Source organism: Gavialis gangeticus, unplaced genomic scaffold, assembly GCF_001723915.1.
Source record: "Gavialis gangeticus isolate Ggan-Ray unplaced genomic scaffold, GavGan_comp1, whole genome shotgun sequence".
NCBI classification, from domain to species: domain Eukaryota; kingdom Metazoa; phylum Chordata; order Crocodylia; family Gavialidae; genus Gavialis; species Gavialis gangeticus.
Genome location: NW_017729032.1, coordinates 258480614 through 258495964, shown reverse-complemented (window position 1 = coordinate 258495964; position 15351 = coordinate 258480614). Strand labels below are relative to the sequence as shown.

Genomic DNA, 15351 nt, shown 5'->3' with positions numbered 1-15351 from the left:
ATTTTTACATATTTGCTAGATGTAACGAACTTTGCCTTTTCTGTATGTTCCAGAAGAGGAATCATCATCAGAATGTTCCTTTGAATTCAACGATATAACCTCCTCATCAATACAACTGTTATCTAAAGACACAGCCCAAGATAAATTTGCAAAAAAAGGAAGAGAATTTTTCAAAATTATGTATTCCATCTATATTGATAGTTGTATTATGAAACAAACATAGAAGTACCTTTATGCACTGACTTACTGATTGGGCAGATGAAAAGCAGAGTATCACAAAGACTCATCCTGGACTATTTGAACAAAGTTTTAGGAAACATGATTCAAATCTTTTTTACCAAAGCAGTGAGAGAAGACTCTTCCTTTTTACAATTTGTATATGGCTATCTTAAGAAAACTTGAAGAGGGGTTGAGGTAGTCCTTAATCTCCCTGGGAAATAGATTCATAGATGTTTGGGTTGGAAGGGACCTCAGTAGATCATTGAGTCTAAACCCCCTAAACCTGGGCAGGAAAGAGCGCTGGGGTCAGTAAGGGCATCGTCTCATTTAGTGTAAACACTTTACTGAATACTCTTCATCATCTGCCAATATAGATAGGTGAGTTTCTAGTCACCATTCTCTGTGTGTGTTCATGTATTTGGCACACAAAACACAGAAACAGTTAACCATTGTCATAAACTGCTCTAAAAGACATGGCTTCACGAAATTAAAGCTCAGTTAGAATCTAAGACTTTTCACGCACTATTTTCCATTGCAGAGATAACATCAACCGTCCACCCAACCACTCTTATACTTTCAACTTTTCAAAGCAGAAGTGCTCACATCATGGCCTTGTCAGATTCTAATGAATCTGCAAATTCTACTAACCACCTGTCATCAACCGTCTCAGACAGGACATGAGAAGAAGAAGAAAACTTTCATAAAGAAGTCCTGCCCAGGAGTCCCTGTGTCTTGTTTTATGCCTGCTTTGGCATTAGATGATACTGTAGAAAACTTGCAGGTCAATATGTTGACTGTGGGGGATGAACTGCCAGCAGGTCCCCAGGCAGTACCATATTCTGGTAAGGAACTTGGGAAGCCAAGATGAGTGTGAATAATTGCAAAGGGCCACAGATATGTGTAGAGGATTGCTTTAACCATTAGATAATACTGCTTTAAAAATCCCAGCATGAGGATGGCAGACTGCAAGGATTTGTACATGTGCGTAGGTTTGTTTAATTGCATTACTGCCACTTGGGATTTGTTTCAAATGAATGAACAGGGCAGTCAGCAGGATTTAATCATTTTTTGATCCCTGGGGCTGGCCCCCAAATAGCACAATAGAAGGAAAAGCACTGCACAGGCTGTTTTGAGTTTGAATATATTTATTTCTTTAGATGCCTGGTTTATTTTGCTTTCAGTTGTGTAGCTGATTTTACAATGCACCAAACACGTCTCTGGTCTTCATTTCAGCAAAGCACAGTGCATTTATTCTTCTTCATGAACCTGAAAATGCAATGTGTGAGAGATGTTATGATACAGTGCAGGTAATTTTGATTTATGCTAGGGAATCCTACTGACATTTTCATCTTTTAATATGAAACAAACTGTCTATTCTCTGCTGCTTTGTTGCATTACTAAATTCCTACTGGACACAAATCATCAATAAAACCTGCATCACTCAATGGAGTTAAATTGATTTGTGTCAACTGTTCCCTGTCCTGGCAGTTGTTTATATGTTATTAACAGCTTATAAATTTCATACAGTACTGCTGTGGACTACAACATTGTTTGCTTTGCTGCTGTGTATACAGGGTATAATATGATTCATTCTGTTTAACTGAAATTGGTCTGTTTCCACTAATGTCTCTATGAGCTTCTGCATAGGTCTGCACCATGTCCCTGGATAGCCAGGAAGAGACACTTGTGAATGTGCCCCAATCCACACACAGCGAGAACATCCTGCACTTGGATGCTCTGTGTGCCACAGGCCAAGGTCTCAAGAGCAGCTATGGGGAGGGAAAGGATGCTTTTGTGTGGGATGGGAGGTGAAAGGGGACGTGATATGATAACTCTGCCACAATATTTGGGCTCAACTCATGCAAACATCCCTTCCTAGGCATGCCAGGAATGCAGTGTAGACAGATCCTGCATTCCTCTGTCATCTCAGATTGCCACTCTAATTAAAGTGCCTGGAGCATCACAGGGATCAGTGTTTCCGCATTGAAAAATGGCAGTGGGGCACTTTAACTAAAGCTCATTAAACAAGCTTTAGTTAAAGCACCCCCACCGCCACTTTTCAGCATGGGGATACTGATACACATGACGCTGGAGTCTGCTGGAGCTCAGTAATTACCACACTCCAGCAGACTCGATTAATCAAGTCTGCTCCATGTGCTGTAATTACAGTGCGTTGGAGCAGCCTTGCTGCATGTGTATACGTACCCATAGTGACTAACTTGCCACAGAGGTCATTTAGTCCATGTTCATAGCAAGTTGGTAGTGGACATTTATGTGGATAACATCATCCAGAGTTACAATGGGATATAAGGTATCAGGATTTAAAACAACCCCTGAACATGAAGGATGACTCCTATCTAGGGGTGTTCTAGATCATTCTTGTATATCTGATACTGTCCTGGCTGGGGGCTGGACAAGATGGACCTTTGGTCTGATCCAGTTTGACAGTGCTTACATTTGAAAATCTCAGCTGTGCCCCCACCCTTTTATTTTATATTTTATTTTATTTTTGAACACCCACAGTTGTTTCTTCCCTGAGATTTTACAAACATGCCTCAGGGAGTCTATCCTCCTCCTGTCTTCCTTCTCATTTTCTAACAATTCTTTCCTCTTCCCTTGTCCTCTGTCAGCAAGGTGAAAACCAAACTGCTTACCTTCCCTCTCCTGAGTCTCCATCACTGCTAAAAACTGACAGTACTACCATCTTCCCTGGGACTCAGGCCCACCCTCTGCCCTGCTCCAAACATCCAAGTCACATCTAAATCTACCACTGTCCCCCCCTCAACACTGCCAATGGTTGTCCTTTTCTTTCCTTCTTTCAGACGCAACACTCACGTAGGCCCTTAACTCTTGCACCCTCCTCCTCTCTGGTCTCCCATTAACCTGTGTTACAAGCAGGTTTCAAGCAACCAGCTTCTTCACAAACCAGTCACTTCACACCCTCCTCTTTGGAAAGCCTTCCAGAAGCCCTCTGCTTCCTCTCACTTCAGCTCAAGGATAGTGGCTTCCAGAAGCTCAGTCAACCTGAACCTCCCAACTTAATCTGATCCACTCTTGCTGCACGTAGCCCTCCACTGATTTCTGCTCTGCTGGTGTTCTCACCCCCATGAACTGATTGTCAGCTTCTCACATAAGCATGCACCCCTATATTACTTCTCTGGATGGCACAGACTCACTATGCTTGTTAATGTGCTTACCCTCTGTAGCCCCTTTACCCACTCAGTGTTTAAGCCCTTTGAGTCACAGCTGCTGTGCCTTTAGAGCAAACCTAGCTGACAAGAAAAAACAGGCATCCTGTTCTCCTTAACCTCCATCTCTTTGTGCATAGAATGAAGGCACTTATCTCAGATTAGTTGCGGGGTCCTATAGATACCAAGCAATTACACTCAACTAAATGTATCGTTTAATCCAGTAACACATGAATAGTGTAAATCAGTGGTTCCCAAACCGTGGGTTGCAACCCAAAATGGGGTCACAACAGCAATGGATGGGGTCATGGTGCAGCATTCTCCCCCACACCAGTCCCCACCTGCTGGGCTGCAGAGGCCGGGGGGAATGGCAGCAGGGTGGGTAGCCCCAAACCCGCAGTGAGCAGCCCGCATCCTCCCCACTGCCACATGCTATGCTGTGGCCATGCCAGCCACAGTGGAGGGGACAGTGGGGCGGGGAAGCCAGGCTCTGAGGTCCGGCCTTGTCAGTGGCAGTCAGGCCTTAGGCATTGCTGGGTTGGGGGGGCAGGGGGCTGTGGGCCTTGGCCCTAGGGAGAATGGGGGGCTGTGGATTGGGAGTGAGGGACACCAACAGGGCCAGTGGTTGTGGGGGGCTGCGAGTTGGGAGTGAGGGGTCATGCTGAGGAAATGGGGTCAGAAATGGGGTCATGCTAAGGAGAAGTTTGGAAAGCACTGGTATAAATGATATTGCTCTAGAAACTTAATTGAAATAAAAGATAATTCTTGTGAATTAATCTGTGTGACAGTTTTACTTTGTGTCTCTGCTGAATTCTCATGGGAAATATGTGGCCACAGAATGGACAACATAGGGGAAAGGAAAGGGCAAGAAGATTAAGTGCCCCTTTAAACTTCTTCTCATTCTGGCTAGAACAGAACAGTTTCTTTTTGCCACTGACTCTGGGGCTGCTTATCCAGAACATATCCCCTAAAACCTAGAGCCTGTTTAGATAATATTTTCACATCAGATGGAGAAGAAAATGAAGATGATTCCAGCTCCTGCTTTCAGTAATCCATGTAGGTGTAAGAATGGATCTATCACCCAGTTGCCATTAGGGAAAATCAAAGATAATCAGGAGCTTTTCAAGCTGTTTCATTTTTCTTCAACCCCAGGTAGAAATCCACATAATAACAGAAATGAGATGGTGCTTTTAAAATAGCCACTCTCAGAAATGAGTTTTCTACCTAAATGTGTTGGGGAAAAGCTTCTCTGGCTTGCAGCTGCTTAACTATCTAGGACTGTGTTGGTGTATGTTAGGAACACATTGCTTTGATGTCTCATAAGCTGTAGTTTTAATTTCAAAACCTTTGCTTTAACGGAAACAAAATAAGACAAATATTGAACAAATAATAGATCCAAATATGTGGATCTAAAATATAGGATGGACTTATTTCCCCCACCTTATGTGTGTACATATATACAAGCCAGTGGGAATTACAGACTCATTCATGTTGCAGAAAAATGCCATACCTTTTTAATGCCAATATCTCTTGTCTTGGTCCTCAGTTTATTAACCTGGGATTCAGCTATTTCAGCCCTTTCTTCAGCATCATCCAGTTCATGTTGCTGTTTCCTGTATTTTCCCAGGTACATATTGGCTTGTGCTTCCTATTGAAAAAAAGCATGAGAGGAGTTTCCCCCCTCTAAGTCTGAAAGTACTGTCTTCAATTCCAACATCAGCAGCAAATGTGACTAAGCATAAATGTATAGGGCACATAAACACACTTTGAAAAGTTAGTTTCACACTGTAAGGGTTTTGGTGTCCCAATAGTATTAACCAGTGCAAGTGGAGGGAATCTCTCCGGTTACCATATCCTTTCAAATAGGGAGAAAAATAAAGGGGAACCACCTTACAGGCATTTTTCAGGTATCACAGAATCCAAGCTGCTGTACATGACATTCTGAATAATTCAAATCTCTTGAGGAAAGCAACGACAGCCCCTGAAAATCTATTTACACTATAGGATATAAAAGCCCCAAGTACTGTTTAAACACTGAGCCCTAGGGAGTGTACAGTATAAATCAGAATGAGGCAGCTCTTCAAGAAAGCAAAATTCTCTCAGTAAAGCTGATGAATAAGGTTTGAATACGTCTCGATAAGACTGAAAAAAAGAAATGCCATGTAACGTCTACACCTATCACTTACAGCTTCCTCAGCTTGGTGCTTGTAGCTTTTCACTTTTAATTGCAGTTTATCAATTAGATCCTGCATCCTGGCCAGGTTCTTCTTGTCTTCCTCTGACTAGAGCAAACAAACAGAAAAAAAATCTTAATATACAGGCCCAAGGGCTGGGGACATTCCAAAGTGAACCTGTTATGGGTAATATTCATATGACACTGGAAATAAAAATCTTTGAAATGAAAAAGAGTTCAGATAGGATCACTCTGTTAGCAGATGAGAAAAATTTCCCTGGGCTGTTTTGAATAACAGTGAAAGTGACACAGCAAATGGAAGAGAATATATATGTATTTATGAAGTATCATGACTAAATGCTCCAGCTCCCGCAAAAGGATGATGCAGAGATGATAAAATGTAGGTCTCCTGTACTCTGTGAAAGTAGTACTGCGCTACCAGAGCTCACAGAATCTTATCAGCCCATGACAAGGACAAAAGTAAGTCTAATATCCTTTTATTCCTCTTTGCAGAGTCAGAGCAGAGGGAGACAGCTGGAGTTTTTTTCTTCTCCTACAGCAACAGAAATGCTATCCGAGGCTCCTCCTCTGCAGATTTAATCTGGCATTTTAACAATGCCAGATTCTTGACTATGCCAACCCTCCTACAAAAGCTAACGATGGCTTATGTGAACTGATTGTAACATGGGAAAGAAGGGGTTTTCTACAGCTTCCCTAACACATGCAACTGCTGTCTGATAAAGAACACATTTCATCCCAGGGACTGGCTGTTTCATGTAATATCCAGAGTGAATGGGTTTTGCAAGAGTACCTGATAAGTCAGCTCTTTTATGCGTCTTTCAAACTTGCGGACACCTTTCTGAGCATCTGAATTGCGACGGAGTTCATTCTCGAGTTCATTTTCCAGCTCACGAACCTGCAAGAAAAGAAACCTTATGATTCCACAGGATTCAAGCAGCAAGACACGTACTGTAATGTGGAGTGTGCCCAACACACCAGATGCTGACCAAACATACAAAACAAGCTACATAGTTTATAACCTAAGAAAGGATTGTAGAGGATTTGATCATTTTAGAACACATAAGTTACTTTGAACATGGCGCTCATCATATTCATATACACAGAGTTACCTAAAACCACCACACTGCCATGCCAAACAAGATGAAAAGGGAGAAAGACTGTCCATATTTGGTCTGGATGTAACTTGTCATATGGCCAACTCACATAACTCATTATTTGATCCCTAAATGGTCTCTTTGAAGATCATAAGTAGATGCAGAGGCTACCTGCAAAGGCCACCCAGAGCAACCATTTTGCACAAGTCCTGTAAAGACTCTGAAAGGGGGACAGTGTGGTCCTTGGTTCAGGATGGAAAACTTACCCTGGATTCCAGTTTCTGGATCTGCTTCTTGCCACCTTTCAGGGCTATTTGTTCTGCCTCATCCAGTCTCTTCTGTAGGTCTTTAATAGTCTGCTCCATGTTCTTTTTCATTCGTTCCAAGTGAGCGCTAGTATCCTGCTCTTTTTTAAGCTCCTCAGCCATCATTGCTGCCTAAAGTAAAACAATACATCACACTGAAGAGTGTAAGACTGGAATAATTTCCTAAGAGAAGCAGTGAAAGCCCCATTGCTCAAGTCATTTAGTACAAGGCTGGACAATGTACTTGAGGACTTTCTATAAACCCTGCATTGCTGAAGGGGAAGGGATACCTTTTTCCACCTGTCTTCTACTGTCATGATCTAACATCTGCTTTCTTACTTTAATGCCTGCATGGGATTGGCATATCAGGCCATGGAGGTTGATTATGAAAGTTGCTGCATTAACAAACTTGACAAGGCTGAAATTGTCCATGCATCCTTTGTACAAGCAGAGTCTGAGCAGCAGTAACAGGGAAGATTGCCAGTCTGTGTCAACAATAGACTTCACCTCCAGCTAAGAGGGATCTGGGACCAGGAGTTCAGTGTCTCCATGTTGTCTTCAGTCTGGGGACATTTTGTTGATTTTTTAACAAGGAGGCCATTTCTGACCTGAGGTGTGCCCATATCATCCAAACCAAGCTACATGTCTAGTGCAGGTAACTCAACAACCATCAGAAGGTAAAAATGTTTAGTCATTACCAGATTGGGCTGGAGTTGAACTGGTGACAATGACTGGTCTCTCTAGACCTGGAGAAGATCACCCTTATGGCTTGTGAGAAACAACAATGGTTAAGGCTTAAAGGGGAATGCTGCTCCTTATAACTGAGTCTTTCTTTTTTTTGCTCTTTGATCTACATGCCGGACAGAAAGGTAGTTGAGGGACCAAATGTCTCATCATGTCCAGACAAAGATCCAGTTGCCTCAGAGATGATGCGACCCAAAACAGATCTCAAGGATCAGTGAGGGCATGCTCCATCTTGGGGAAAAGAAACCAGCCAGGGAGCACTTTTCTCTCTCTCCTTCCCTTCAACCTCTTTTCACCAGACTGCATCGATTGCTTTTAGACAGTGGTGGAGTTCATTTAAAAATCAGAGGTTTTTTTTACAGTGACAGAAGTGGCCATTTAGGTCTGCCTAAGTTAGTCCTCAAAAGATAGTGCTGTGTATGCCTGAGAAAAGGGAACAAGGAGTTTATTTACATCAGTGATTGCTTTCTTGGCTTTTTCTTCAGCATTCCTGCACTCCTGTATTGCCTCCTCTACTTCATTCTGCATCTGACTGATGTCTGCCTCCAGCTTCTTCTTCTGACCAATTAAGCTTGTGTTCTTTAAAAAAGAAAAAAAAGAGAGATACGAATTGGGGGGGGAGGAAGGGGGTAGAAGGGAGACAGATTATGAGGGGCATTGATTAATTAAATCCTATCCAAACCTATGTCCAAGGATCATCAGTGGATTACAGCTAAGAGCTGGAAGAGACTATCTGTTATAGACGACACATGCCTTGTAGAAGGCACATAGCTGTAAATATTGGTACTTAGCAATAAAAAGAAGACTGAAACAATAAACAAATGAATTTTGTTCATCAGTGGTGAACTACAGGCCAATAATTAGTTATTCTAAAAGACAATTAAAACTAAAATCCAGTATTATGGATGCAGCTCAGGAGCCAACACAGTATATGTTAACTGTGCAAATGTTGCTAGTGCATGAAGAGCTTTCATAGAATCCCAGCAATGAACTATTTTGTGATTAGTTCATTTGGGATTGGAAAGATAACCCTTGTGTACAAGGCCGTGCTCTCCAGAACCTTGCTATGGGAATGCAGCTGAATATATACTGAGCAACTCATTTCCTTCCTTAACCTTTGGGGAATTAATGAAACAGTCCTGAGATCTGATCAGTGATGACTATAGAGTTTATGGTCTTTTTGCAATTGCAAACTTTCAGTCTTCCCTGATAACCACCACTGCCCACTGCTGCTCACTTATTATGCCTGATGCATGTCACCTAGTGCAGGAGAAGGCCCAGTGAAATCCAACCTGTGTATGCAAAAGGTTCACACGCTCAGTGGCTTCAAGTAACTCTTGCTCTGCCAGTTTACGCCCACGCTCAGTCTGGTCTAGCAAAGCCCTCAGCTCATCAAGCTCTGCCTGCAGAAGGTTGTTTCTCCTGTCAGCCACTGCTAGCTGCTCCTTCAGGTCTTCATTCAGATGACTGGAATCATCAAGCTGCACCTGCAATTCCTGTAAAAAACAGCAGTATTTACCACCCATCAAAATGATACCATTTGCTTTCAAGCCCTTCCTGAAAAATGCAAAAACACCAGAACATTTGGCAGGAGAGTTTGGTGTGAGACCTCATTAGCTAAATCTGGACATACTCCAGGGACTCTGACTGGTTTAACTCCCCATTGGGTAGTTACCTGTCAAAAGGCAGGTTGAAGAGAGTGACAATTGTGAGTTCCTTGCATGACTCCTTGTGAGGGGCCCTCTGTCCCTCTGGTGGAATCCAATTCAACTTTTGTTGTCAAAATGGCACAGGCTAAAACACAGTAGCTGAGGACTGGTTATACTCCGTGCAGTGCTCTTGCATTGCACATGGCCTTTTTGGAGCAAATTCTCTGTTTGAAATCATTATTACAGCTGTACTAACAAAAGCTCCCTCTCCCTGTGTGCTTGGGGTGACTACACTTGCTGTGTCTTAACAAAACCCAGCCCTTGCTTGCTGTTGGATGTCTTGGCCTGGTGGCTCTCTGGGTACCTTGATTTGTGCCTGCAGGATACGTGCAGACTTTGTTGCTTCACTGGCATGCCTGTTGGCATGACTGAGCTGGATTTCCATCTCATTGAGGTCTCCTTCCATTTTCTTCTTCAGTCGGATAGCCTCATTTCTGCTCTTGGCTTCTGCATCAAGGGTGGACTGTAGGGTGTCTATGGTACGCTGCTGGTTTCTCCTAGTTTTGGAGGGATATTGAGAAGACCTTACTAAGAAATGGGCAAGGGTACTTGTTTTCTTCCCTCCGCAGAAATTTTTTTCCAACAGTATATTATCGCTGAACCACCTCTAGTTTCTGTTCCATTGCTAAGTGGATGCAGTCATTCAGTGGTAGTGGGCAATGCCTCAAGTATTTACCTATACCTATACCTATGCCTCAAGTGTTTACCTGTACCTATACTGCTTCCACAGCACTTCCAAAAATGCTCCTCTCAAGCATGCTCCTTCTGCTTATCATAAAATAAAGCCAGACAAACTATAAGTCACTTGACAAGAATGTCTGCTGACTTGTTTAGTATGCTTCTGGCACCAAATCAGTTAAGATTTTACCTACATTCCCTTTCCTGTATTTCATTATCAAAGGTGAATGCTGTGATTCATATGACTAACAACAAAGTTGCATTTTGTCTTGGGCTTCTTGGCATATTTCTCTGACCAACACCTTTACTGAACTTCTCAAGAACTGTTGCATAATCAGACAGTAAAACATTCTTCACGCTGACAGCAGGGCTGGAAAGTACATATTTGATTAACCAATTTCTCCATAGATTATTCCCAGAAGTACATTTTCTAGAGTTTTGCTCAATCCAATTTTGAAAGGACAGCAATTCTTTAGCTTATCAGGGCTCACTCCAATGGGGCAAAAAACCCCCAACACTGAAAAAGCTAGAAAAAAACCCTCTTCCTTCCATCTTATTACTTCCTAATATATCCCTTTCAGTCATGAGATAATCCCTCTTCCCTATTGGTGTGCCACACCTTGGCACCGGCACTGCTTAGCTCAACTGCATATTAACACTGGAAGCTTGTCATTTTTTTCTCACAAGCCAAGGCAGGAGAGTTATACTGAGTTACATTTTTTTCTGGCAGTATGTTGCCTTGTTTGCTCTTCACAGAGACACGAGGAGTGTAGATGAAGGGGGAGTGGTAGTAGTGCTAAATGCAGAAGCAGAATATCTCTTTGGTTTGATAAAGTAGGGCTTCTCCATTGCTGGTAAGAGCAGGGCTCCCTAGTCTGTTTTATTTACTTTTAGCTATGGACACAGGAGGAAAGAGTCATTTTCTTTCTCTGTGGTGTGCTGTTTTTCTCTCTGACAGACACACACCTCTTACAGACATTTGGTTTCTCTTGGGACAGTTGCTGCAGGAGAAACCACAAGTGTAAGAGAAAATCTTCTCCCTAGACCCTTTCCTCCACCCGAGCTGGTGCCGCCCTATGTTCCTGCACATCGCCTTACGCCACATGGGTGCATCTGCCATGGCTCCTGCCTGACCCGGCCACATGCTGGGGACTTGGGGTGGGGGAGAGTGTGCAGGGAGAAGCAGGGAACAAAAGTTAGCTAACCTTTGTCCACTCACCTTTCTGCCCTGAGATCAGGGGTGGGCAATTTTTGGGGCTGGAGGGTCGCTTAGGGATTTTTGGTGAGCTGTTCCAGGTGGAAGAGCAGGTGCTGACTTGGCCTGTGACAACTCCTCGAGACTCCCTAGGTGGCACTGTGACCCCAATAGTCGCCCATCCCTTCTGTAGGTGGAGGTCAAAACAACAGGAATCCTGAGTGAAACTTCATGTTAGCTTGCTTGTGAAGACAAGCTTTCCTCATATAAATGCCTCTGCACTGGTATCAAGTGAGACAAATTCTCTTTGACTAATCTACCTGGTTTTGATATGGCCCCTTACTATATTCTGAATAATGCTACTGCAGTGATGATTACATTCCCATTATAGATTCTGCATGCCTGTCTTTTAGGTAAACAGAAGAAATTATGGGCTGTGTCATAGGGAACCCTGGCCTGACAGGGTTACAAGAGAGTGGTACAGCCCTTTTAAGAGCAGAGTCTTTATAGCATGGGCAGCCAGCAGAGTAGGGGTTGAAGGACAGCCCAGTGGTCAGGTCAGCTGACTGGGGCCTCACTGACGAGAAGATGGCTCAAGCCAGAGCTATATAAACCCTGGGATCGAGCCAGTCAAGGAGATCAGCCCTGAGAGTTGCGGGGTGTGGAGATTGTGACAGTGGCTGTCCCCGGCCTTGAGTCTACTAGGAGGCTGGAAGCAAGTAGCTCAACCCTCCTGAGAATAAGAAAGAGCAACCCAGAGAGCAAGAGACACTTGTTAAAGCAGGCAAGTGGCCTTCATGTTTATCTTATAGCCAGGGTTCAAATTACACTTTGACTCTTGAGGGGTGGGAGGTCTGCAAAAAAAGCTGGACTGCCCATCATGGTGTCCTAATGAAATTGGAGACCTCCCAGGTTATGATTTTCAAATCTTACAGGGGGGCTCTCGTCTCTTATGGGGGGGGCTCATCCCCCTTGAACCCTGCCATAATTTGAACCCTGCAAATAGCCTGGGGGCTTATGGTTTTATGTTCCAGTTTATGCTGGTGGCTTGGTTTTGGAACTAGAGGGGTGGTTCGGAGGTCCCAGTAGTGTCCTAGGGGCATGTGATTATCTTGGGTTCTGCTGGGGAGAGGGCAGGTTCAAGGCACAGCGAGGGCTGGAGCCCAGAAGCCGGGCTTAGAGTAGTGGACCTGGGCTGCAGGACCAGCCGGAATAGAGGGGCAGAAACCAGGAAAGCTGAAGCTCCAACAAAAGAGGGAAGGCTGGGGGTGGCCTGGAAATGAAGGGACAAGTGTCCCTCCTGATTGGTGACTCAAAATCTGTGAGGTATAAAGCACGGTGTAGGGGAGGCATGGAGCCATGCAATTAGCCCTTAAGACAAAGGACCACCACCACCCAGTGTTACTTAGAGCAAGACCAAGTCTGAAAAACTCTGGGGCAGCCTCCATTTTATAACTATAAAGGACACGAAGATGTGGCAGGAGAATGAAGGGGAAACTGTTCCCCCCAGAGTGAGCATGGTAAAAATGGGAATTTAGGGGTGCCCCCAGGGAGCTTTTGACCACCCTAGGGGATGGCACCCTGTTACATGCTGTCAACATACTAAGAAAAAAGATTAATGAAATTAAACCATCACCCAGACTTGACCTTTTCCAGCGAACAACATACTTGGTTTTTGGTTTTGCATGTCTCTGTGCTTCTTTCTTTAGCTACAGATGAGAATATCTGAATCACACAAGAAAGTTTGGAAGATTTTCAGTCTGGTGACAGACACTGGCTAAAGCCCTGAAGGAGCATCGGGACTATTGAATTTACACATTATAAACCATCCTGGTGATGGTATACAACCTTATGTTGTCCAGTTCCTCTTCCTTTTCTGCCAGTTTTCTTTCAAACTCTGCTTTAATTTGGGAAAGTTCAAGTTGAAAACGAACAGTTTTACTTTCTTCATGCTCCAGGGCTCCCTGAAATAGAATATCTAGAATCAGAGAGTTGAAAGGAACCTTAAGGGTCATCCAGTCCAACCCCCTGCACAAACACAGGATGCACTATTCTATAACCATCCCAGATAAATGCTCATCCAGCTTCATCTTGAACACCTGCAGTGAAGGAGAATCTAAATGGAACAAGAGTCTTCTGCCCAAGATCTCTCAGACCTCTTCAGAGTGATAAATCCTGAACAAAAATGGATACCTAAATGCTGTCCTTTCCTTTCCCCATATATATGGGGAATCCCTTGAACTCCTTTATGATCTTCGAGTACTTATGCATCTACTTTAATCACTTACTTGGTAAAGTATCATGAGGGAAATATCTATCATTTAATGCAACTCAGCAGCTGGAAACATAAGCCATGCACTGGAACAACCTGTCTCTGGTCTGACATTGGCTGTGGCTTCAGCAGCACAGGGCTTTCCCCACACCTGCACCTTGGCCAGTCAGTTGGGAGCTGCAGCCATACCACCATGCTTTTTTCCAGCCCCCTACTCCATGACTGGGGCACAGTGCAGCTGCAGCCAGTGGGGAACTGCACCACGTCTGGCAGCTGGAAGCTGTGTCCATGCAGCTGGTGTTTCTTGCCACACCTCACAGCTGTGGTGAGAACACAGTTGGAAGTTGCCCCAGTCTTAGCACACCACCCTCCTGTTTAGCCCTGGTGCTGGCACAGGCAAAGCTCTCTAGTTTCATCAGTCTGATGCAATGACTCTACAGAATGGGTGTTGCCAACCCCTGCCTTAGTGTCATTTTACAAAATGCTCCACACTAACAATTCACAGGAACTGCAATAGCACACACAGGTACTGCAAATGTTAATGCGACAGCTAGACATTCCAATTTACAAGAGGAAAAAACGCCTAAATTAAAAAAAAATCCACTCTACAATTGACTTTTGATATAAGATATATCATCACTTTGGGGTGTAGCTTTTTACCTTTGTGCTTACTATGCTCTGCTTACAGCTTTATTGAATTTTAAGGAAGCATTCCATATAATTTATGAAAGTGTTGTTTGCTCATTATACGCCCAAGAAATGATATATACTATTTAAAGAGATAAATATATATTTGGCACATATAATCACTCTCAGCAACTCAGAGCTGTGGAAAAAGGCATGCTTTTCCTTTGCTCTGATCTCAACACCTGTTTATTTGGCCGTGAAATCCCTGCTAAGTATAGAACATCCTGCAATACACAAAAAAGTCACACATTTAAATGTATGAAGATAACAATAATTTCATTAACTATTATTTAGAGAAGGGGATATAAGATAATAACACAAAAAGTATCAAATCGTATTGCCTGTGAGGGCTTGAGTTATCCCTCCAAAGCAGTTATGATGCACAAAAGCTCTGCAATGCACTAAATGCTCAAGAAAGCTGCAAACTAGCCTTTTAAATAAACAACCAGAAACAGGTCAACAACTTCAGTTTTATAAAAGGACTACCAATTTTGGATGCCCTAATCTGAGGTGAGATGGAAGGGCCTGATTTCTGAAAAATTAGACCCCTTGCAAGACATTTCAGTTTGGACACCTAAAATGATTAGAAATTTTAGATTAACAAGGGGTATAGGGAGAAAAATGGGAGATGCTTTCCAACACATGATCTTTCTCATATTTGCTCTCTTAACATAGAAGTTTGAAAGAGGAAGTAGAAAACCCCTTTCTTTTCCTTCAGCTCTTTCCCCTTACCTCAGCTTCTTCCAGGGCTAGCTGAACCTCTGACTTTTCTTGTTCAACCTGTTTCTTGATCTTCTCAATCTCATGAAGACTCTTGTTTCCTTCACTAATCTGATTAGTCAGATCAGAAATTTCCTCTGAAATGGCAAGACAGAACAACTTAGGGACAAGAAAGAGTCCAGGAAACATATTAACATTGTACCACCTGGCCCAGAGAGTAGCTACAAAAATCTCCTTCTTAACTCTACAATTGACTTGTACAGGTTGTGCTAGTTTCATTTAAATCAGTTTAGTTACACTGGTGCAATGTGTGTGTGTGTGTGTGTGTGTGTGTGTGTGTGTGTGT

The 15351-nt window shown here is 43.3% G+C and overlaps 1 protein-coding gene across 2 annotated transcripts in view; it reads right to left on the bottom strand.

Moving 5' to 3' along the window:
- Positions 1-1346: 1346 nt before the first annotated feature.
- The window catches only part of MYH15 (myosin heavy chain 15), an 81130-nt gene continuing 67125 nt past the window's right edge, over positions 1347-15351 (bottom strand). For both annotated transcript variants that reach the window (XM_019525776.1, XM_019525777.1), the window contains 10 exons: positions 15018-15142; positions 13175-13290; positions 9758-9950; positions 9037-9240; positions 8198-8323; positions 6962-7132; positions 6392-6496; positions 5594-5689; positions 4918-5055; positions 1347-1485 (listed from right to left, as the gene is read on the bottom strand). In XM_019525776.1, coding sequence (XP_019381321.1) covers positions 1468-1485; positions 4918-5055; positions 5594-5689; positions 6392-6496; positions 6962-7132; positions 8198-8323; positions 9037-9240; positions 9758-9950; positions 13175-13290; positions 15018-15142 — 1292 coding nt within the window. In that variant the 3' untranslated portion in view covers positions 1347-1467. The remainder of the gene's footprint in view (positions 1486-4917; positions 5056-5593; positions 5690-6391; positions 6497-6961; positions 7133-8197; positions 8324-9036; positions 9241-9757; positions 9951-13174; positions 13291-15017; positions 15143-15351) is intronic.